Consider the following 24,528-nt stretch of genomic DNA (forward strand, 5'->3'; position numbering starts at 1 on the left):
CCAGGGGGCCGGCGCCCCCTCGGAGAGGGCGGAAGGGAAGCCTCGGGAGGGGGCGCCGCGGGGTGCTTCGGAGAGGCCTCCCCGCGCTCGCTGCCCGCTCCTGCGCAGAGTGAGGCGGGAGGTCGCCAAACTGCAGCCCCCGGCCTCCGGACCCTCCACGGGGGACAGACACGGCCGGGACGAATCGGGATCGGGACTTTGGGGTTCCTTTGAGGGGCATTCGCGGATCCTGTCGCCATCCATGCACCGTTTACGCAGAGAATGCCTCTTCCCATGCAAAGATGCACAGCAGCCAGTCTGTGCCCTCTGGGTTTAGAAAGCCCGACCCAGTCTGATTGATGGGGGACGATTTGGGAGAGGGCGTCTGAAGCTGCCTCCTGACCGCAGTCTTCCTTGGTTTACACAGGCTCCCCAAACGCGGGTGGGGGCACACTTCCTTTTAAACGATGGTAGACTGTGGGGGGCGCGCAGCTATTAGGTGTGGAGAAGCCAAGTGCAGTCACCTCCAGACCAGGTGGGCACGCTCTGACAAGGCAGGGGACTGCGGGAGGGGGGTCCCCTTGATTTTAAATTATCTTCATTTAAAATGAAAACGACCCTGGGAGGGGAGTCGCTTCAACTCAGCTTTCTTATTATCAGAGCTGATGAGGCTGTAGTATCTCATGAGTGAGTTCATGGCAAATTGTTGAAGTTCACAGGCAAGTTCAAAGCCGCCCTAGGCAAGGACTTTGACAGACTGGCCCCTTCTTCGTCTGAGCCTCTGATGTAGGACTTTGTGTTCCAGGTCTACCTGTACCCTTTCCCACGACATCCACACACCTGTCAACATCCAAGTCCTGAAAAACCAAGGGCTTTTTGGCCTCAATGAGGCCCAGCTTCGGATTCTGCTCTTACAGAACGACCCCTGCCTTTTACCAGAGGTAAGTCACCAAGATGTCACCCTCACATTGTCTGCCTGGTGAAAGAAATCACCAAGAGGAGAACATCAAGTCTGCTTACATGGGACAGCCCGAGGTGTATTGGGGCTGGGGTGGGGAAGGGAGTTATGGTACCGTGCTGACCTTTTCTGGAATCTCTGCTTTTACTGGACTTTGTCTGATACACAGGGAGAGATGGACCTGTGTGGGATAGAAATAATAATAATGACTACTGTTTTTCTGAGTGCTAACTGCATACTTAGCAATTTATATACATTAGCTTATTAATAACCTGCCCCCATTTTACAGGTGAGGAAACTGAGTCAGATTAAAAACTTGCCCAAGGTCACATAGTAAATGGCATATTTGAATTTAGGTCTGACTATGAAGCCTGTGTTTTGTAAATTGCCTCTTTATGCTTTTGCCTATTTTTCTGGTGAGGCATTTGTCTTTTCTTGTTCATTTATAAGATGTCTTTAATGATACAGATTCCTTTTTTGGTCACATTTGTTACAAGTATTCCCCTCCTCCATTTACTTTTTTGGGGGCTTTAGATATTAAATTTAATTGCTACTATAATGGCAAAATTAGTACGTTTGTATCTGTTTAGCTAGACACAAAGAATTTTTTTAAATAAAATAGTTGGAATTCCAAAAGAATATTTTACGAGAGGCCACCAGTTAAAAGTAGAGTTTGCTAATCTGGCACAATGATTCTATCACAGACACCCCCAAGCGTAGTTCATGGGTAGTTCATGACTGTGGTCCCATCTAAACTCCAAGGTATTGCAGATTCTAGAAGAGGAGGAAGTCATACAGCTGGAGGTACGAGCTGGAGCCTCTGGGTACAGACTTGTCAAGGCAGAATTTGTACCCAGAAGGCAGTACTGGAGTCAGCCTTAGGAGCCAAGATACTTCTCCTTGGCATCCATCTCCTTTCTCATTTTTTCAAGTTTTGAAGCCAGGTTTGGTATGTCATGAGCCAGATGCGTTCCAACCATGTTGCCAGGAGGTGCACAGTGTCTAGTCATCTTTTTTTGTGTGTGAGATTAAGATCAGTTAGTGGTGTCCGGATTGACAGCCTGACCCATCATTATGAAGTTCCCCATCAGGCGGTTCTTGCTGCCTGGGGCAAACCCAGTTTACATTAGTTGTCCCGATGTAATTATTAATAGTGCTCCCTAAAAAATGCCCTTGTCAGAATGAAGAATTATCTGTTCACACTACCTGTCTAGGCGGGATCCCTGGAGGCAGAGCCTGATGTGAGGACATAGGTACATGTGATTTCTCGGAGGGCTCCTTGCGAAAACTCCATAAGGTATCAGAGATGGAAGCAGGTTACAAGGAAGGAAAAGCTACAAGCAGGGCAAAGTCTAGCCTTGACTTCATTCGTGGTGGGGCTCTCGAGCAGAAGTTATACTGAAGAATTGGTCTAGCCTGAGGCAAGGGGTCAGCCTTTAGTACCTGCATGGGATTCACTCATTGGCTGCAGCCTTTGGGAGAGGAGGACAGGTCCACTGATGGCCAAAGTCAGGGGCAACTGTGTATTAGTGACAGCTGAGGTAGATCTGGGTGGGGGTACTGTAACACTACCCATCCGCCCAACGATTTTAAAAGCCGCTGGTGACCAGAAGTTGCCATTTAGAGAAGCTGTCAGTTTATTGGCTGAAAAGATACAGTGAAAACCGGTGTTTTCAGCGTTGCCTCATTTCTCCACAGGTCTGCTTACTCTACAACAAAGGCGAAGCGCTGTATGGTTATTGCAACCTCAAGGACAAGTGCAACAAGTTTCACGTGTGCAAGTCCTTTGTCAGGGGAGAGTGCAGGCTTCAGAGATGCAAACGGTCCCATCAGCTCATTCACGAGACATCCCTGAAGCTGCTGCAGGACCAAGGACTGAATATCCCCAGTGTCGTTAATTTTCAGATAATCTCTGCCTACAGGCACACGAAGCTGCACAAGATGCTTGAAAATAAAGGTGAGACTATCAGGCATAGACAAAGCACTTAACACACTCAAAAGTGTTTTCTCCGATAGACAAAGCACTATCAACATGGCAGTTTTGACCTGAAAGTGAGTCAAAGGAGAAAACACTTTTGAGTGTGTTAAGTGCTTTGTCCTTGGGGAAACTTAGGACAGTCAACATTTTATGATACAGAACTGTGATTCTAACCAAAGGATGGGGGAATGGAGTTTATTTTCAACACTGCCAGCTGACAGCACCTGCCCAGGTGTTTGAAAAGCCCAAGAGAAGCTCCTTGGTAAGTTGGGGGTCAGGAAGTAGGTAGACCAATCTTAACAGCTTCGTTAGGAAAAACCAGTGAGGGTAAGGATAATATAGGGATGGCTTTCTTTTATTAAATCGAATTGAAGTTTTTTTTCTTTTTTAATTGTTAGGAAATTACAGAAAAATTTGAATAGGAGACAGCAGAAATAAAAATTACATATGATTCTACTCTAATCCATAGTAATTGTTACCATTTAATTGCAGGCCCTTCAGTTTTGTTACCATAGAAATACCTGTCCAGTTGTCATCAAAGTATGTGTTAGTTTAGTATCTTAAATTTTCTCTTTATACAACATCATAACTATCTTCCCATATCGCTGCATAGTCTGTCACTTTTTAAGGTCTGTAAAGGGTGGTTTGGTATTCTTTTCATTATAGTGCATCTAAGTTACTTATTCTACTAGATTTGCCTGTAGCCGAAAATCAGTTTCGGTGGGTGGTGGGTTCAGGAAACCAAATCACCATAGTTGGGGTCTCTAAGCTTTTACTATGCAGTTTTCTTATGTTGGGATGGGAGTGGGCAACTTTGTGAGCGGGTAGTACGAGGGTAGAAAGGTCTCTGCGTGTACCAGTGTCACAGACTATCTAGGGAACCCCGAATGGTGGCAGGGCCTGCCGCTCTCTATGGGGCCTGTCATTATCTTCGTCTGGTCTTGTTTAACGGGTCTCTCTTAACCATGAAATAGTTTCTTTCTGCTTGCTGAGTGTGTGTGTGTGTGTGTGTGTGTGTGTTTAATATAATTTAAATCCAGAAGACACGGACTCTCGAAATCCAGCGTGTTGGGAGTTTCGTCTTGAGAGCTGATCACCTGGACCGATGCTCCCAACAAAAAATGAAGTTGAAAGTGATAAAAGGAGTCTTAGGAAACCTCATCTTTTTCTTCTTTTTAGATAATTCAGCTGCTTCTGCTGAGCATTCACAGGGCCTTGAGAAACAAGGGGGACGCGCAGCTGGGGCTGCAGAAGCTTGTCCTCTGGCTTCTGTCCCTGCCCAGTCGGCCAAGAAGCCATGCGCAGGTAAACCGTAAAGGATGCCGGTGAAGTCAGAAGCTCGTCCAGTTGGAAGGTCTGAAAACAAAGCTTCTGTTGAGCTTCGATTCTTAACCATTTATTCATTTAATTGTTTCTCAAGAATGGCCATAATAATACCTACCTCACAAGGTGTCGTGAGATTAAAGAAGACAGAAAAGGAGATATGAGAGGATAAAATTGGGCATGGGTGGTTGGGAAGGAGTTTGCACGTTGAGCAGAGAAAGGGTAAAACCTGGGGGCAGACAGGTCAGTGCAGGGCAAATCCTGCGGATGGCAGCTTCTGCCTGCAGCCCCTGCGCGCTATCCCCAGGCTGATGGGCCGGAGAGCCTCAAGAGGCAGGTTTCTGGGGACTTGCTCTGTGACCCAGCCACGTGTTTTTCTATACGCTCACATACACGTTTTACACTATGGTATTCACAGAGTACGTAGACTTTATATTCTTTTTTTCTTTTTTCACCTAATATTCCATAAGCATCTTTCCGTATTTGTTCACGTTTATCACACATACTCATTATTATGCACAGGTACACTAATATATCATAGTTTACTTAACTGTTTCCCTTATTCTGGGACATGTTGATTCTTTCTAACCCATTTTTGAATATAACTTTTCTTAAAATCCACACAATATCAAATTTTTAAAGTTAGTCTTTTGCTTAGCTTATAGTTGCTAAATGATGCTGTGTTCTGATTTGCATTTCCTTAAATTTATGTGCAAGTGAATATTTTTCTGTGTGTCTGCTTTCCGTATGTCTTTATTTTGTGCATTCTGTACATGCCCTTGAGTTCCTGGCCCATGTCATTACCTCCTCTGTGCTGATGTGGGATGGCTTTTCATTAGGCTCCTTAAGTTTTATATAAAAGGATGTCAACCATACTGTGCTCATACAGTATCCAAGTCCCGGGGATCCATCCTCAGCCAACAATAAAATTTTAGGGTGCTAACCAGACATTTCTACCTCACTCTGTTTACTCTCCATCTCTTACCAAACTTTTACTAAAGCCCAGTTGCTGTGGTTTGAAGGATGCGTAGTTCATCCATTCCTCGAAGTTATATCCATTCTTTTATGGATAGGATGGACCATCAGAGATGTCTATACCTTGCCCATTTCATACTGGCTTTCCTCTTTCTCCTTTTTTTCTTCCCCCACCCACCCCCTGTTTTTCTTAGAGGTTTGGGTCTTTGTTTTCATCAAAGAGTACCACCGAGAAGCAGCTTTTATGTAACTCTTTTCTGTGTTTGCTGTAGTAATATCCCCAAATGTCAGTGTGTAAAGGGTTTTTAAAAAATATTTAACTGTCTTGCAATAATATAACATTTGAGAAATAAGGAAGGATAAGGTAGTGAGTTTTTCATAAAGCTAAATTTCTTTAAAATTTTTTTTTCATGAAATGCTATCTTTTCTGTTGAGGAAGATGTGCAAAGAACGTCCTTTGCAAAGGGAGAACTTGCTGTGTTTTTGCCTAATGGACAATAAAAGTCATGAACTTATGTTAATATTTTCACCTTGGTTGTCATCAACAGTATTTCTGAAAGCCCTTAACATCCTGCATATTTTGTTTCTTTTTTCCTGCTTCTGATTTCTCTTGGTGCTAATTTTTTTTAAAAAAAATATTGTTTCATTTATTATTATTATTATTTACATTTTGTCCTTTTACTATGTATATTTTTGTTGTAAGCCATCTTAAGTCCTTAATGGAAACAGAAAAATTTATAACGTAATGTATTAATATGTATCCTTTACATTACCAGACTTGGTAGCCTTTTATATTATTGTGTTCTTTTTATATACCTTATAGTTATGCTTTTATATATATGAAGTTATTGATCCTCTGTAGTCTTTGTTTCAATATTTAATTCAGTTCTATATTACTGTATTTTAATCTTAGTTCTGCTGGTATTCATTCTGTAAAAATATTTTATGTAATCATGCCTGTCTCTCTTCTTTTTGTCTGATGATCATCTGTTAGAGCGTATCATGTTAGACTTTGAGATAGGTTTTCTTTGGCAATTTATTGGAGCTTGTGAGATGAAGCTACGCATCTCAATGCTCCACAAAGTCAACCTAAACTGAATGATGAACATTTTTCTAGACTTTTTCTTCCTTTTGTTTATTTTGGAATGTCACCACCTAATGACTTAAGCCCAAAACCTGCAAATTGTCTTATACTCTTCTTTCTCCTTGTTCCCCATGTCAAATCGGTTACCTAGTGTTGGAGATTTTTTCCGAAAAATCTCTCAAATAGTTATCCTTCTCTGCCCATTTTTTCCCATTCCCTACATCCTGCCTTATTTCAAACCCTCATCTCCTCTTGCATTTATTCCATAGATGCAGAACTTGGTGGTTTTCATGCCTTACGAGTGTTTTTGTGGGAGATGCCAGGTGACTCTCCTTTAATGATAGTAGCTCCATTTTAATTTTTAATATAAATAGGGTTTTGTGGATTTCATTGATCGCTTCACCTACCTTCTCTCCCTCTGTCTTCCATCTTGCTGTCTAATTGATCTTTTGAAATCCAGACCTAATCATTTGCTTTTTGCTGCCATAACCTTCATTGGCCCCATCATGTAGGGTGAGAGTCATAAACTCAGATGGCCACAGGGACCAGAAAGGTGAGTCAATGGATGAAGTGAGCTGGACGTAACAGGAACGCGAGAAAAGAAGAGGTGCTGTGGTAAATTGTCCCCTCTAAAAGGGCCAACTGCCTCTTGTTGCCATGTGGGAATGTGGGCCCAGTTTGTCATGTTGTTCAATTGGACAAAAGAAGCCAGAAATCCAGATTTTTCTGAGAAATTTTCTAATTTTTAAATATCAACTTTTAATCGTGTGTACTGACCTACTTGCAAATTTTGGAACGTGCCATTTTATCTTGTGACTCTGTGTTTGTAAACGATGCTCCTTCTAACTGTCACTCTTTCTTCCTTCCATCTGCCTCAAAACCTGGCAAAATTAGATTCTTTAAAATGCCGATTTAACCTTTCCCAAGAGTGTTTCCCAAGACCCCAAGAGCATTCTCAAAGTTCTAGCATAGCACTTATTACATTACATTGTGATGCTTTGTGTTTGCATTTCCTAGCTTTGAGCAAATACATTATTTATTCTTCTTGGTAATTCTAACACTTGATAATTTTTTTTTTTTGGCCATGTAGCAAATTAAACTCTGCATTTGAATGCATTGAATCAGTATCGTATTGGTCTTCATTGTTCTTTTTTCTTCCTACATATATATTTTTTTATATTCAAAACAATCTTTTTTCCCCTAAGGAATGTGTAATATAAGATAAAATTCTTTTTAATGCTTTAATTTGAATTCCTTAGATCTAAAATGAACATTTTAAGAGACTTATGTTCGTGGGACTAATTCTTCCCATCAAGTAATTAACTCTTTTCATTATTGATGTTTCTTGATTTCTTTATAATTATAACTTGTTTTTGTTTTTGTTTAGGTCTTATCTAGCTCTTAATGCATTAATTCTTTCTTGGATAAATACATCTGTATTGCTACTCAGTATGGGAATTTCTATCATTAGAATGTTATTTTAAAAATATTTGTATTTTAGTGAATTGCTTTTGTTCTAACAGTGTTGAAAGGCCCACTTGTTTTTTCTTAATATGAAATCATAGCTGCAAAAATATTTCTTTTTCCTTATGTATTTCTATTTTCTTTTGTGTTAAATAAAATTGTGATAAAAAGATATTTTTTGATATTTCTTCATTAAATATGAAGTTAATTGTTAGCTTTAAACAAAGGTTCTCTATTTAATAAGGGAAGTGACATCTATTCTTTGTTAGAAGCTTTTGGTAGATTGGTATCTTTTGATATAATCACAGAATTTTTATTTTAATCTAATATGAGTATATTAATGGTTTTTACTACATTAAAACAGCCTTAAATTCTGAGTAAACTCTACTTGATTATGGCATTCTATTCTTTTAATGTATTTTTCCCCTAATTGGTAACTTTTATTATAAGTGTATACATCTATGCATTTATAAATAAAATTCATTTATAGTTTATGTGTGTATGTAGTAATTTTTTGTTTTTATTGCTTATAAGTTCAGAGTACAAATTTTTTTCTGAGTGCTGTTTTGCATTGTTTAAAATTGATTTGTAATGTCATGATTTTTATTTTTTTTTTCAGCTTTATTGAGATATAATTGACATAACATTGCGGAATTTTAAGATATACAAGTTGATGATTTAATATATATATACATTGTGTAATGATTACCACAGTAAGGTTAGTCAGCACATCCATCACCTCACAGTCATTATTATTTTAAAAATAATTACTGTAGTACTATATCCTGGCATTATTTAGGAATATTTTTTCCCAAAAAATTTTTTTGGAAAATATAATAATATATCATTGTGGAAATTTTGGAGAATACAAGACTACATTAAGAAGGTAGTAATAATCTCCCATCATAACTGTTAAATACTTTAGGATATTTTTTCAGGGTTTTTAATGCATATATTCTTAAATATTGAGGGTATACGATAAATACAATTTCACATTATGCTGTTTTGGATTTATATTATTTAGTAAGTATTTTCCTACATATAATTGAAAGCATTCATAATTATATTTGATAGCCGTATTATGTTTTTTTATGTATCATTTAATCGTCCTATGTTGTATATCTATTGTTTGCTACATTTTAGGACATAAATCTTGTCTGCATTTTTGGTTATTAGAATAGATTTCTAGATTTGGAAATACTGTTTCAGAGATATGAATATTTTGAACCCTCAAAAAGTATTTCAAAATTGTCTTCGAGAGTGGCTGTACCATTTATACTTGTCATTAGTATGGAAATTGCCTCTGTCACTACACTTTCAACGGCATGTGTTTTAGGCACATTCCGATGAAAGAGACAGAATGCCTTTTGTTTCCTTAAGGAGTTCTTCGGGGCAGATATTTAGAAAAATATGTTGGTATTCATTGCTACTTAATTACATGTTCAAGGTGATATTTTAATCTATGCAGCCAGGTGATTAAGTTATGTGCCATTTCTGTCTCATCTTTACTGAGCTTTCCTTTTAGCTTTACATTTGCGTAGTCAGTTCTTCCTGTGAACCAATGATCATCCATTCATTCATCTTACAAGTGTATAAAATTTTATTCTCATGGTGCCTCATAGGTGCTCACTCTCAGATGTTTATCTCCCAGATAATTTTTTCTTTCATTCAGAAAGGAATATTGTGAAACTGCCATCCTCTCCTACACATGGCAGGCTCTTAGTTCAATGAAGTGTCTGCTAACCTGACTTGGCTCTACCTGCTTTCAAATTTTGAAGAATTTGGCCAAGGAAAACTTGGAAGTGCCTCCGGTAAACCTTTCTTTGGCTCGTATTCTTGTCCAGGTCCTTAAAACCAAGCCAGAAAACACAGGCAGATGTTCCAGAAAGCATTTTCTTTGTTTGCTCTCTCAGCTCCATATGTTCATGCTTCTTCCTCTGGTCTCCCCAGGTGTTGGGGATCCTGACATCTGAGTCTTGCTTTCTGGAACGATGTCTAGCTTGGCTTCTTTTAGTCCCTGCATCGCTAGCCGTAAGCCCATGTACCCACTTTAACCCCATTTCTCACACCTAGCCTGTCAGGCGGGATAGGAAGGAGTTAGATATTTAGCCAAGTGGCTACATTCCTGGGCTCCTCATCACTCACCTAGCTGGCTGAGATAGTTCCTGCACTGGAGAACAAGGCACAGTGACAGCAGATTGCTGGCTCCAGGGGCAGGTTACTCTGTTGTCATCTGGGTGATGGAGACTAGGGTAGAGTGCGGACAACTCTGGCGGCACAACCCACCATCTTCTTCCTTCGAAGAGAGTCCAGTGAATGTCCAGACTGCTCCAACTCAAAAATCAGGCCTCGTACACAGCGTGAAGATATATTATTAAGATAAGTTAGGTTATGCTGCAACGGTAAACATCCACCAAATCTCATGACATAGCAACAAAGATTTGCTTTTCACCTGTGTTTATCATGGTCAGTTTCAATTTTGTTCCATGCCCTTTACACTTTGGGACCCAGGTTGACAGAGCAGCCCCCATCCAGATCAGTGCTGGTGTCCTGGCAGGGAGGAACCACAAGCTGGCTCCTACCAGGTCTACTCTTATTGCACGGGTCAAAGCAGATCATGTGGCTAACCCCATATATGACAGGACGGGGATGTATAATCCTACATGGGGGATGGGAGGTGTGGCAGGTCACATGGCCGAGCCTATTGTCAATGAGCAAGGACGATAAATATTGTTAACTATATACCATCAACCAGGAAGAAGCTCAGAGAAGCGGCCTCCCGCGGGAAGGGAGGCAGTTCCCTTTAAGGATGCTGTAGAATTTCCGATGTTGGTATACTTTCATCGCTTCAGCCAAGATGTGGTAAGCACTGCCAACACGTTGACAGTAGAGGTAAACCAGGATACTGCAAAGTTAGGGTTTCTGGCTGCCAGCTGGAGGGACCCAGACCAGCCTTGAGAACCTAGTTCAGGAAGGACTTGGATGAAGGGCAGAGTAGCTAAATCCTTTTTCTGTCCTGTGGCCTCCCGTCAAGCAGCTATTGATCTATAAACAAATACATAAGTGCATTAAAAGTGTTTGTCATTGGTGGAACCGTGTTCTGAATGCATTTTTTGAGTACTAACAATGTAAATGATCTATTTGAAGAGTTAGGAATATCTATGTATCTATCTATCTAAATATATATAATATATAAACATATACATATGTAACATATACGACGACATATATAACATGTTATATATGACATAAAAACATACATATAGACATAGCTCTCTAATGTATTGTATAGAGCGAGAGGCTGACCGTCTTTATTCCTCTCCTTTATCCCAACCCTCTGGATTATCTTTGATTCTCACTCCCAACATGCTAAGAACTATCTATTCACACCTTCGCTCACCTGTCAACCCTCTCCTCGTTTTTTGGCTCTATGTTGTCTCTACACCCAATTTTAAGAAGTTTCCGGTGAGAAGGAAGCAAGTAGCCGGAGTCAATTCGACTGCCTCACAACTAAACCCACGCGATCTCTCTTGATGCAGCACAGCACTGATTCTGGATCCTCGGCTTCATTCCCGACTCTGCTGAAGACTTTCGTCCAGACCCGTGGGTACCGGTTAACTCCTGTCTGTGGTTTTTCCTGGCAGTCTTGAATCTGCCATGGATCAGACAGCCCGGCTACAGTTCCTGCATACGAGGCAAGCAGTATTTGTTTTAAAATGTAGATTTTGTTTTTGTGCAGGTATGCCAAAGCCAACAGACCAGGAGAAAGGACAGTATATTACAGTTCCCAAGAGGAGGGGGCAAGACAGACCATACAGAGCCACGACCACGGTCAGTCACAGGCAGATGGAGGTGGAGGAAAAGGAATAAGAGTGAGAAGGCGATGGAATGGAGAGAGGGAGAAGGAGAAGGAGGAAGGGAGAGAGAAATGGGAATGGGCGAGTAGGTCAAGGTGTAGGGCTGCTTGGTTTGAATAACCACACCGGGCTCCTGGGTGCAGGGGCTGCCTCGCGCTGTCTGATGCCTAGCTCTGGGGTGATGGGGTGATGGAGCAAATAAAGCAGGAGGTGGGAATCCTCTAACCCTCGGAGGGGCAGTCCCTCTCTCGGCTGCAAGGCCCCAGATGTCAAAATCTCAAATATGGAAACTAAAAATCATGGTTAATACAGTATTTTAAACACATTCAGCCTTTCATGGGCAGGGTATAGCACTAGTCATCCACCTGGATCTAGTGCTGGGCAGAATACCGGTGGTCCCTTGGCTCTGGCTGTGTTGCTGGCTATCTATAATAGTAATATACAGCATTTATTGTGCCCGTACTGTATATGGCACCTATAATGGCAGATTGGTTGTAAAAGTGGCCAACACTCTACCCCTCCCTCTCTCCATGTCCTTGCTGTGGGACTTCGTAGCTCCTCCCATCGCTTGAATCTGGCCAGGCCACGTGATTTGTTTTGATTGATAGAAAGCAGCAGAAGTGATGGGATTGAACCTGCAGGTGACGGTGAGCGAGTCCATCCAAGACCAAAAGAACTGCCCAGTTGACCTACAGATTTGTGAGCAATGATAATGCTGTTTTAGCCTTCCCGTGAGTTTGTTTGTTTTTCTAAATGGGTAGATACATTATATATATGCTTTTTGTTATATATTTTGTTAAAAGTATGTAGAGCTCTATTTTTAGAAAGACTGCATTCTTTTCGAGTAGGAATTTCTGAGGAAGTACCAGACTAGCAAGGGTACTTAATCAGGGTTGTAATAGAGGGGCATTTCCTAGAATTAAAAGAAAATAAGCTAACCCTCAAATTCAAAAGAAATATCTAGCTGGACAGGGAGCCTGAAGGCTAGCTCTCATGCACTGCTGGAGGAAGCTATGTTAGAAGACAAGTTGGCAATAAAACGTCTTAAAAATACACGTGCTCTTTGATCAAGAGCATGATTCCAGCTTCAGAAATTTATCACGTGATAATAATAAAAGATGTGTAGAGACATTTACCTACCAAGTTGTTCATATTTGCTAGGATCCTGGCAAGAAGCAGGTGGCGCATTTAAACTGGCTAAGTGGAGAGTTTAATGAAGGACTATTGATAAAGGCGTGGCAGGGTTAAGGGAAACCAAAGAATGGCGGGGTGCTTGCACTAGCAGTGATGGGGACAGCAGATCAGCCTAAACATGAAGGCACAAGGGGAGGAACCCAGAAGAGCCGTAGAGAGACCCTCTACCAGATGGGATCAAGGTCTTGTGTTCAAGGGCACAGCCAAGTCGTAGTGCTTCAGGGAGGGAGCTGGGCAAGTAAATACTCTTGTCTCCTTTTCCCATTATTAGATTTCTTGCTGGCACCCTCACACCCCCATTAGTTAAACCCACAGGAAGCCAGAGAGGGAGGAAGCTCAGTGATGCATTCTTGCAAAGTTCAGCTTCCTGGGGCAAACAGCATAATGGATAAAGGTCGAGCATGGACTGAGGGCTAATAAGGATATGTAGCACCATGTTTGATGCAGCATGCTTATAATAGTAACATATTGGGAACCACCTATATACTTTTAACTTTTGATAGGTTCATATCTTGGAATACAGTGCCATCATTAAAAATGGGATGTTGGAAATATTTTATTAAGGTAAAAAGATGTCGAATAAAACAAAAAATTTTAGGTACATTCAGATCCATTTTCTGCCAGTATTGTAAGTGTGTGTATGTGTGCATTTATGCATTCAAACTGTCTGGAAGAACATACAGACAAATGTTAACAGTGCTTCTTTGGGGGTGATGAGATTACAGATAATTTTAATATTCATAACTTTGCTTCTTTATATATTCTACTTTTTCTACAATGTACAATAAAAAAATTAAAGTTCTTTTTAGAAAACGAGAATTATGGCATGATCTCAAATTAATTCTTGAGAGTTCAGTAGGTGCTAGTCTTAACACTGAAAAGGAAAATTTCTTTGAAAATTCTGTTAGAAGCCAATTTCATTTTTGAACATAGTTACAAAATTCTTAAATAAAATTTCAGCAAAGAATTGAGCAATAGTAGCTATCATTGTATATAGTTAGATGCCAGTTACAATACTGAGTGACTGTCCTGATTCTCTTATGAAGTAGGTATTAACATTTCCATTTTTAGGTGAGGACACCAAAGCTCAGAAAAATCATGCCCAAAATTTCATGGTTATTAGGTGGTAAAACAGTATTCGAAGTCTGGTCTGTCTTCCTCTAAACCCTGTGTTCTCAACCAAACCGTGTCTAAGTAGAACACTTATCTCCAAACACAAGACTAGCAGATCACAAAGAGAATTCTGAATATGTTACATCGTGTCAACCAAATGAATAGTGAACATCGGAAGATTACTTTATAGACACAGCAAAGGCATTTGTATGATATTTAAAAGACTCAGAAAGCTAGAAGCAGATAGATACCTCATTAATTTGGTGGCTATGTTCAAAGAAAAAGTCAACATCACATCGACTATAAATTAATTGTTCACTGTCATCATTATTTACAGTCTTTTTAGAGAGATTATTGTCATTGCTTTAAGATGGCAAAAATGATTGGAAAGAAGATCAGAACATTGCTATAGTAAGTAGCCTAATGGAAATTCAATCATTCATTCATTAAGTATTTACTGAGAACCTACTATGTGCCAGATACTATACCAGGCATTGACCAGATAGTGGCAAAGGATAATAATAGCTGACATTAATGCAGAACTTGCTATAAGCTAGGCTCTTTTCTAAGTGGTGTATGTATACCAGCTCATTTAATCTTCATAAAACTCCACAAGATAGTTACTATTATTGTTGCTCCATTTCATGGATGAGGACACTGAGTCACAGAGGGGCGAATAAGTGGTGGACCTGTGACACAAATACAGACCGTCTTGGCCCAAGTGTTCGAGCAATTAACCATTGCATCGTGTAAACACCCCTCTTTAAACAAGAAAATAATGGTCTCTGTCTTCATGGCGTACATAGACGTGGAACCAAACACAAATTAAATATACGGTTTCAAATATTCAGTGCCAGGGAAGAAGAGACTAACAGGAGTGACTTATTTAGATGGGGACGTGGCAGTCAGGGATGGCTGGGGTGAGGAGTCCATCAGGTGAAGGGCAGGAGATGGGCAAGGCACAGTGAAGAAGCCCCGGGGTAGCATGTGAAAGGGTGATCCCAATGGCTGATCCTCTCTGCCGGAGTCTGAGAACTTTGCAGGGCATGCCGAGCGATGGATTTTGTTTGCAGGGTGATAGAGAGCTTTCGAAGTTTTGTTTTTATGAAGTATTTTTACTATAGATGTTCTATCTGCAGATGTCTTTTTTAAAAAAATTCATCCGATGGCTCATCTGTACTGCACATACGACTCCCTCAGACTTCTTCCGTGGTCATGGGTGGTGGTGGCTGAGTTTGATTCTGACCTGGGTCTGAGACAGACAATCCCTCACACGCAAATCTTGAATTTCAGATTGAGTCTCAGAAGGTTAGAGGGACACAGGGTGAGGGTGGTGAGGAAACTCAGGTACAGAAAGTTACTTTTGCCATAGCTATCAGTGCTTATCATGGACCAAGTCCAGGATTTATGATCAGATCTGAAGAGCGGGTTGTAAATTGGCAGTGTCTATACTTAGTTTACCACTTGGCAGACATTATACTTTTTTTCCCCATGGTCTGGGACTGTGCTGTCCAATATGGTGGCCACTAGCCACATGTGGCTATTTGACCTTAAATTAATTAAAATTAAGTAACATTAAAAATTCAGCTCATCAGGTTGCACTAGCCACACTTCACATGATCATAGCCATTTGTGGCTAGTGGCTACTTCATTGGACAATATCTAAAGATCTATAGAACAGATCCATCATCACAGGAATTTCTTTTGGGCAACCCTGGTCTAGAAATTTCTTCATTCACTCTTTTAAATGGTGGGTGAGTTCCACACAGAGCTGTTTGTGGGCAGATAATTTTATCGTTCAGCTTCTCACAATTTTCATCCAGAGCCTATAAAATTCAAATTTTGTCAGCATATTTTATTGTTTCGAGAGTGTCATTTCCTAAAGGGCAGAGACTGTGTCCTTCCTCTATTTCTATGAAGAGCTTTCATTCACTAAATTTAATAAACATTTTCTGATGCCAGTTATGATGGCTCACCAAACTCTGCAAGGCCAAACCAATGTCATGTCTGAAGTGACCTTTTATATTTTTAAGCCATCTTCAGGTGGTGTTTCATGGTATACAGCAAAGGAATCCAGCATTTCTTAACATACTTTGAAGTCTGAGAAGTTACTCTGTCAGTGTAAAAATAGGTAAGTAGATGCCACATCTTTTTTGGCCCTGGTACCAAATAATGGCGGACAAACGTATGCTCCCTTTAGGTTAATTTGCTAAATTAGCCTAATTAATGAATTAGGTTAATTGTTAATTGGGGATCGGAGAGGGGTGAAGTGAGGAAAGAGACTGGCGTGGAGCTTAGTTCTTGTACTTTCATTTATTCATTCAACAAGCATCGCCTGAGCCCTTGTACTTTCATTTATTCATTCAACAAGCATCGCCTGAGCCCTATGACCTGCCAAACACCAGGGAATAATGAGGTGAAAACGAGGAGATTTCTGCATTGAAGGACTTACAGACACGTGAAGATTTATTCCATGTGGTCAGCGCAGTGACAGAGGCATCACAGGGACTTATGGGAACACAGAGGAAGGGCGACCAACTCAGCTCGGGGAGGTCAGGGAAGGCTTCCTGGAGTGGTGATGCGCTGCCCACAGAAGGCTCAAGAGCAGAGGTCTCTCTGGGAAGGGTGTCCATCTAGGGGTCTGAGTGAGGACGGAGCGTCCTAGAGAAGCTGAGACATTAGGACAGAGATATAGTTAGTGTGAGTTTGGCTTTCTTCATGTCATCGATCCCAAGGCATGGCAAGATGGAAGAACAAGGAACTGAACTAGACTCCTATCATTATTATTCTGAATGTGAGCCGGAGTCGATGAGTTTTAGAACACTGTCAGATGTGAGTTGGAGTTAGTCGAATGCCAGAGAAGGAGGGTGATTCTAAAAACAGCTCTCACCAACTGTTGCAGTGCATCGACTGTGGGATTTGGGCATACTTCCAGAGAGCTGCCCGTGGGTTTGAGGAAAATGACCATGGAGGGTGTGGGCAGGGGATTGAGCCAGTTGATCTGTGGCAGCTTGTGTGTTGGGGGTGCGGAGTTGAGGAAAAGAGGTGAAGAAAATTGCGGCAGAGGGGCGAGGCCTGGAACCTGCCTCGGAAACGGTCTCGCTTGCTAGTATTGCTACCAAATTGTGCAAGAGGGACAGACATCTCCAGGGCATTCCATCCAAGACAAGGGTCCTGGTTTTACGCATGGCATCTGTGGTCGTTGGCACTTTGAGGATGTCTCTCCCTCCACTGCTTCCCCTTTGCTAAGCGGGAGGTCTTCCCTAGGGACTGAGTTAAGTTAAGGTCATTATTTAGAGTAGATCATGGCAAGTCGAAACTCTTGGCTTGCTACGATCTGACCGTAACCTACCTATTTTCAAATTCGTCCCCAGATTCCTTCTACATCGCTTTTCCTCCCGTGGGCCAAGTGGCCCCGTTCTGTGCTCACGTGCCGTTCACTTCTACCTTCTCACCTTTGCAGTTTCCATCTTGCCTCTGCCCCGCCTTCCGCCTCGCTTTTCTCTGCAATCCCTCCGCTTCCTTTTCCTCCCTTTAACAAATGCGGCCCCCGCTCCAACTGCTCAAAGCCCAGCCTGAGCCCCACGTGGCTTGTGAAACCTTCCCTAGTTTTGCAGCTCAGGGCGATCTTTTCCTTTCTCGGACTTTCGTAGTTATACTTCAAATCCTGCCGTTTAACACTCAGACTTTCGGTGCCGGAGAGGGAGAAATCATTTTAGAGACAACCTAAGGCTCATCTCGACCCATCGCCATCTGTCCTTTGTCTCTGCTCTTGGAGGAAGACATTGCCTTCTAAACATTTTTTATTGAAAAGACCAAGATAACAATATCGAAGGACAGAATGCTCATAATGATCTCAATACAACGATTTTAAGTAGCGCGTGATTTTTTTCAGTCATGCTTATTGTTTTATATCAGCTCGTAAACCATTTTATATTTAGTTTTTTCCCCCCGTTTAATGTTATAACCCAAACACGTCCCATGTTTTTTTCACAGTTGCTGTAAAAGAAGCATAACATTCCCTCTCGGGACTGTACTGCCATTTTATCAAGCCGCTCTCTCGATATGGGACAATAGGTTTCTGGCTCTGCCTTTTCAAAAGAAGTACGTGTTGCTCTCGATCCCATCCGCTCTTAGCTCTGAGCATTTACTCTACCTATTATCCGTTCCTTGCATGTTCTTCTCTCATTTCTAAGGATACCTTCTTTTCTCTCTACAGAGATGTTCGGTCTTATCTATCCTAACACATATCTCGACCCTGCTGTACACCATTCTCTGTAGCCTCCATGACTTCCCAACCAGCTCGTTCTTTTACTGGTATTATTTGCCCCTCCTCACTGTCCCCATTTTTAACAGAAAGTCGAGTCTCTTTCTAATGACCACATATCAAGTCCAGAGAGATTTTTCTCAGTCTTTATTGTTCCCGGCATCGACCATTCCCTTCTGAAACTTCCCGCCTGGGCCTTTGGTGACATCCTAGGTCCCTCGTTCTCAGCTTTCTCTGGGTTATTCTCTACCCTAATTTCACTGATTCCTCTTCAGCTTTTCCAAAAAGAAGGCCTTGGTCAAGGGCCTGTCCTCAACCTTCTTTTCCTTCTCTCCTTTCTTCCCAGGCAGTCATTTATTCTCACAGCTTAAGCTAATAAGTGTGCGTGTCTGTATTTTTAGCCCTGCCTCATCTCCCAAGCCTGAGGCTTACCTCCACCACCCACTGCTTGCATTCACTTAGCTCCCTGCTGCTTGCTCAGCTCCTCACAGCCAACACACTCAGCACGAAAGGCTTCTTTCCCCCTAATCCAGCCTCTCCAACTGACTTCCTTTTATCTAGCCTTGCATATGTCCTCAAAACCTCGGAACCATCTTTTATTCGCTTCCCTCTTGATATTTCACCCGTTGATTTAACATCCAGAATATGTCTCATCCGTTTTCTAATTTCCATTCACACATATAGGTTTTATTGAAAAACAATTTAGTCCATGCTTGTGTTAAAAATTCAAATGGTATCAGTCGTACTAATCAGATGTAATATTATTCTAATCAGATGTAATATTAGTCTAATCAGAGCAAAAAGTGAACATTCTTCTTCAGAAAAGTGAATATTCCTCTTCATGAATTTACTCTCCATCCTCTGTCCAAATACTATTTCTCTTCCCAGTGGATAAACAAATTGTGGTATATGCATTCGATGGAATACTAGTTAGCAATAGAAAAGAGAAGGTTACTGATACATTCGACAACTTGGATGTATCTCCAAGACCTTATGCTAAGTAAAAGAAATCAGACACAAAGGGCTATAAACTGTATGATTCCATTTACATGAAATACTAGGAAAGACAAAGCTATAGAAACAAGTCACATCAGTGGTTCCTAGAAACAAGTCACATCAGTGGGGTAGGAGCAGGGGATAGACTGTAAGCTGGCACAGGGGAACTTTTTAGGGCAAATGTTCTTTATTTTGAGTGTGGCGGTGATTACAAGACATCATACATTTATCAAAACTCATTGAACTGTACACTTTTGAAAAGGAGAATTTGATCTGATTGAATTACCTGACTGATTTTACTTGCCTGAATTAAGCCTGACTTTAAAAAAAAAAAAAAAGAAAAGAAAGAAAGAAAAGAAAAAGAGGAAAGAAAAGAAAGAAAAGCATAAGCACATATTTATTTTGAAGTGGAACTTTCTGTACCAGATGGTGAACGGATTTTAAATTTCCGTAGATAAGGCCAAATTGTCTTCCAAAATGGCTATTCCAATTTACACCTCCACCAGTAGACCCTGAGAGTGGCTATTTCCCCACACTCCAGCACAAATGGATATAATCAATTTTTTAAAAGTTCTGTCTGTTTGATGGTGAAAAATGTTATGATTCTTGATATTTCAGGCACATACTGTTAAGATCTTATCCTAATTGGGCTCTATACTTGCAGTCTTTTTTCTCTCCAAATTACCTTATATATTGTTAATAGAGTAATCTTTCTTGGGCTTAGTTCTAATAATATCTGAAAAAAAAAAATCGTTAATGATACTCCATTGCCTACAAAATTAAATCCTGACCTTTACCCAGATATTCGAGTCCTGGTTTGACCCCAACTTCCCTTTTCTCTCTTCTCCACTTCTGTCTTATCATTTTTACTAGAAAGTTCGACTCAAACTTATAGCTCAGTTTTTCTTACTCTTTTTTTTCCTAGCTCGATTGAGATATAATTGACATATGACCCTGTAAGTTTAAAGTGTACAATGTGATCATTTGATACATATATATATATATTATGAAATGTTTACCACAATAAGGTTCCTGAACACCTCCTTCAGCTCACGTAATTTCCATTTTATAGTTGTTGTTATGCTGAGGACTTTAAAGCTCTACTCTCATAGCAATTTTCAAGTATACCATACAGTATTGTTAACTATAGTCACCGTGCTGTGCCTTAGACCCCTAGAGCTTACTCATCTCGGATTTGAGAGTCTGTATCCTTTGACCAACATCTCCCCATTCCCTCCACCCCTGGTCCCTGGCAACCACTACTCTGCTCTCTGGGGAATGTACTTATTGTTTCCCAGCAGTCTTTACTCCCGACTTCGTATCAGAATACTGGGGAGCTTTGAAAAGCTGTGATCACCCAAGCCTGTCTATAGAGATTTAGATTTAATAGGTCTGAGGTATGACCTGGGGGTATTTTTTGTGTTGTTTTTTTTGGAGTCCAGATGATTTTAATACGCAGCCAGAGTTGTGACTCATTGCTGCCACTGATCCAGTACTCTAGCTAGATAAATCCCATGCTTTCTTGTCTTTATGTCCTTGTTCACACCGTCTCTTCCACCTGGAGTACCTGTCCTATCTTGGTTAGCTGTCCGAATCCTCCTCATCCTCTAAGAAGCCCATAAGGCCCAACTCATTTGTAACTCCACCATGAATGAAGCTTTCCTTGATCCCTCCTATCCAATATGATTTCGTCCTTCTTCAAACCTTTTGTAACTTCTTTCTCACATTTATCACATTCTACTATGCAATATAGTTATATTTTAAAACTTACATTTTCCTGTAAGATTGTCAGCTCTTTAAAAAAAACGATAGGGAATGAATCTTGCTTATCACTCAGCGTACTGCTTGCTGGGGCCCTTACGCAGTAGGCGCTCAGTAAATCTTTATTTAAATGTTTACTCTGTTCCAGCTTCTTCACTTTGCACAGTTGCTGCTTCTGTCTGGAGCTCTCTCCCCCAAGATATCCCCATGGCTCACTTTCATCGTAGTAGAGTGACATATATAGCTGTCATCAGCTGAATATTCACTTATTTATTTATTGCCCATCTCTTCTCACTAGAATGTAAGCTCCGCAAGGAGAGGCCTTTGTTTTGTTTGCTGTTTTATCCCCAGTGCCCATAGCAGTGACCGGCACATAGTAAGTGTCCAGGAAGTATTTCTTGAAGTTAATAAATGAACTTTATGGACATTTATTTACCTTATTTTGTGTAATCCTCAAATCGACTCCCAGCTAGGCAAGGTAGGCATAATCAAGCCCATCATCAGATAAAAAAGATTGAGGTCGGAGATAAAGAAAAGCTTTGTGTCCAAGATGACAAACGTTTATGTGACAGAGCAGAGCTCAGAACTCAGCCGTTCTGTTCCTTAGCCCAGGGCTCTCGTTCTCGCTCCCCATTACCTTCCATCTGGCCTCTAACTATCCAGTTTGTCAGTCTTCCCTCCCATTCCTATCCAGGCCCACCCCGAAGAATTGAGGGGCCCTGGTCAGAAGTACAAATTGAGGCTCACACACCATACATCAAAACATCAGAAAGGTCCATGGTAAGCAAGCATACTATTAAATAACATATGCCTGTTCTCCTCCCGTGGCAAATATACCTTCATAAGAACCTGGTAGGCCAGGTTCAAAAGCAGAATTTTGACTCCTTGGAGTATGTGGCAGCTGAGTTGCCACATGAATATGGGCCCTGTTTCATATTCTCCTCCCACACCTCGTTCTTTGCTTCACTCCTATAGGCTTCGTGTGCTGATCCCCCCCATCCCTCACCTGCATGTCCAAGTTCACCGATCCTCTGCAGACAAACACTCCTTGGCCATACCTTGGGACCTGACTCACCAGCTGTTGGCCCACCTTTTGGGAGAGAGAGGCCGCCCAGGCACTGGAAATGAGATTGGGGCTGAGTGGGCAGGGACTTCTGGGGTCCTGGGTCCCCAAGCATGGGGGAAGTGAACTCCTGGTAGGGTATTCTTTTGGCCCCTAAGATTCCTTGTCTTTTGGAGACAGGTGCAGTTGGAAGAAGCCCAGAGTGGGGCCCTCGAAAGCTGAGGGGGGACTGACCTATCTCTCCTCCTTAAACCAGACTGTATACTTTTTGGAGACCCAGGCTAATTCTCCCCTATCTCCTAGGGGTTGTTTGGTTTAACCGGAAAACAAGAGATGGAGGTTGAACCTGAGGTAAATGAACTAAACTTTTTGGCTTGTTTCCTCATCTATAGAATGGGAACTAGATGAGATAATCTCTAAAATTGCTTCCTTTATGTCTTCTTCTACATCCCCCATCCTCCAACTAATAGGTCATAGCAGGTGCTTGGAAGTGTTTGCTAATATGAATGCCCTAAGGTCTTGTCTTAATCCCTTCTCATATCAGATGAATGTATGTAGGTGTGTGCGCTTATACATGTGGGGGCATGCACATGCACACGCAGTGCACACACGTGCACACGCCCCTACCTTGTACCACTCAGTCTGTCTTGGACTCCAAGTCACACGACTTACCAGCCGGACTGTCAGAGCCCTGGGAGACATTTTCCTAGACCCTGAGGCAGAATGCTCGAAATCCTAACAGAAGTAATACTTAGTTTATGCCTTCAGAGCTCAGAGATGATGGGACTCTGGGGATCTTACTTTCCTTAGAAAGTTGGTTATCTCGAGTCATTTCTGTTATCTCAAAGTTGCGATTTTAATTTCTGACTGATACCAATCCCTTCTTACTGGCTGGGCAAACATTTAATTTTTCTTGAATTGAGAGGGAGCCTCCTTTCTCTGACACCCTGGATTCTCATGTAGGTGGGAGCTTACTGAAGGGTGAGGCCAAATCTGAAAGGTTGAAGATCTTCACTGGGCAAGTGGATGCTGTGGTTCAAATCACCAAATGTATAATGAGAGTTTACTGGTGCCATGGGAAATCCTAAGCCAGATGACAAACTTCACGTTAATTTGTTTGGAGAGGTAAAGCATAAATTCATAAAAAAATAACATAACAGGACAAGACAATTTAAGAATCACTCCAAGGCAGCAGTTTGTGCTCAAATGAAATTTCTACACAATGAGTTCAGAGAATGAAGAAAAGTGTGAATAAGAGGTCCCTGATCTAGAGCCATCCTATCCAGGGACCGGACATTCTGGGACAGCCTCAGCATCTGCACATCAGTACTCATCCGGAGTTTATGAGCTGGAGGCAAGGTCTGCAAAGCCTTTCTTTTATGGCGTGGAGGAGGATGGGAGAGATCAATTGCTAAGAACAGGGGCCGTTCTGATGGGGAGGCATGATAAAGTACAAATTAAAAGCATCGACAAAGGCTATCTTTAACCTTTATTCTCAATTATCTTCCTTAAAACCAACAGGGAGGCCTTATTCTGAGAAGGGGCTATCACTGACTTTCCTATCTCACCACCGGGCTAGAAGCCTGGGTGCGTTGAAGATGCAAGGCTGGGCTCGGTAGGAGAACCAGAAGGGAGCACGACCAGGTGCTTCTGTCAGTGTTGATGGTTCACAATCTTCACTGTCCATCATAGATAGCTTCCGGGGCAATAAGGTAGTGCTCCCAGGCCACACCTGCCTGGTGCAAGCGCTCCAACAGGATGCAAAGATTCGAAATGGGCAATTCCATCTTCCAAGACTTTTAAGTCGCCAGCGTCTTCAGAGTTTTCTGTCTGGTACGTAGCCGGTCCTTGACAAATGTTAACTCCCTTCTTCGCTTTCCTCATTTCGCGGGGGAAGTCTAACCACCAAACGCCAACCCTCTGACGTTCTCTCCACCATCCCAAAGCGACACTTTCCCTAACAGGGCCTGGACGAGCGCGGTTCTCTTTAGCTCTGCTTCAATTTGGTTCAACAGGCGTCCTCTGTAGGCCTACTACGTGCGGGGTGTGCGTGAGAGACCCGGAGCGTCCGGTCGTTGGTTTCCCAATCACCGGGACAGGAGGGAGGAAAGGGGTCGAGCCGCGTGCGCGCTTTCCTCGCTCCCTCTACTGCCTGCGGGGCCCTTGGGGAGCCTTTCCTCTGCTTTGTGCCCTCTGCCGCCCCGAAGGCCGTCTGTCCTGCAAACGCAGGCGCCCCGCTCACACCTGCTGCCCGCGCACAATCGAGCTGAGCGAAGGCGGGCGCGAGAGGAGGAGCTAGAGGCCCGCGGCGCTCGGGCTGGCCGGGTTTCCCGCTCTGACCCCTCCTGACGGACCTCGCTCCCTGCGTCCAGGCGCCCACTGGTGGAACCCGCGAGGCCACCAGGCGGCGGGGCCCAGGCCTCCCGCGTCCCTCGGCGCCCCCTCCTGGGAGGCGGGTCCTGGGAGAGGACGCGGCCCGGGCCCGGCGCCGGCGCCCCCGAGCCCTGCGCCCCGCC

At 42.2% G+C, this 24,528-nt stretch overlaps 2 protein-coding genes across 2 annotated transcripts in view; both read left to right on the top strand.

Annotated features, from left to right (window-relative positions):
• The window catches only part of ZC3HAV1L (zinc finger CCCH-type containing, antiviral 1 like), a 6,954-nt gene extending 790 nt beyond the window's left edge, over nt 1-6,164 (top strand). The window contains exons 2-4 of the mRNA XM_025045849.1: nt 785-920; nt 2,636-2,894; nt 4,095-6,164. Coding sequence (XP_024901617.1) covers nt 785-920; nt 2,636-2,894; nt 4,095-4,231 — 532 coding nt within the window. The 3' untranslated portion in view covers nt 4,232-6,164. The remainder of the gene's footprint in view (nt 1-784; nt 921-2,635; nt 2,895-4,094) is intronic.
• Nucleotides 6,165-9,752: 3,588 nt separating this feature from the next.
• KIAA1549 (KIAA1549 ortholog) overlaps nt 9,753-24,528 on the top strand; it is a 119,734-nt gene continuing 104,958 nt past the window's right edge. Inside the window, exons 1-4 of the mRNA XM_015588296.2 lie at nt 9,753-9,792; nt 11,218-11,368; nt 11,501-11,592; nt 23,705-23,845. Of these exons, the coding sequence (XP_015443782.1) occupies nt 9,753-9,792; nt 11,218-11,368; nt 11,501-11,592; nt 23,705-23,845 (424 nt within the window). The remainder of the gene's footprint in view (nt 9,793-11,217; nt 11,369-11,500; nt 11,593-23,704; nt 23,846-24,528) is intronic.

The sequence above is a fragment of the Pteropus alecto genome, unplaced genomic scaffold, assembly GCF_000325575.1.
Source record: "Pteropus alecto unplaced genomic scaffold, ASM32557v1 scaffold22, whole genome shotgun sequence".
NCBI classification, from domain to species: Eukaryota; Metazoa; Chordata; class Mammalia; order Chiroptera; family Pteropodidae; genus Pteropus; species Pteropus alecto.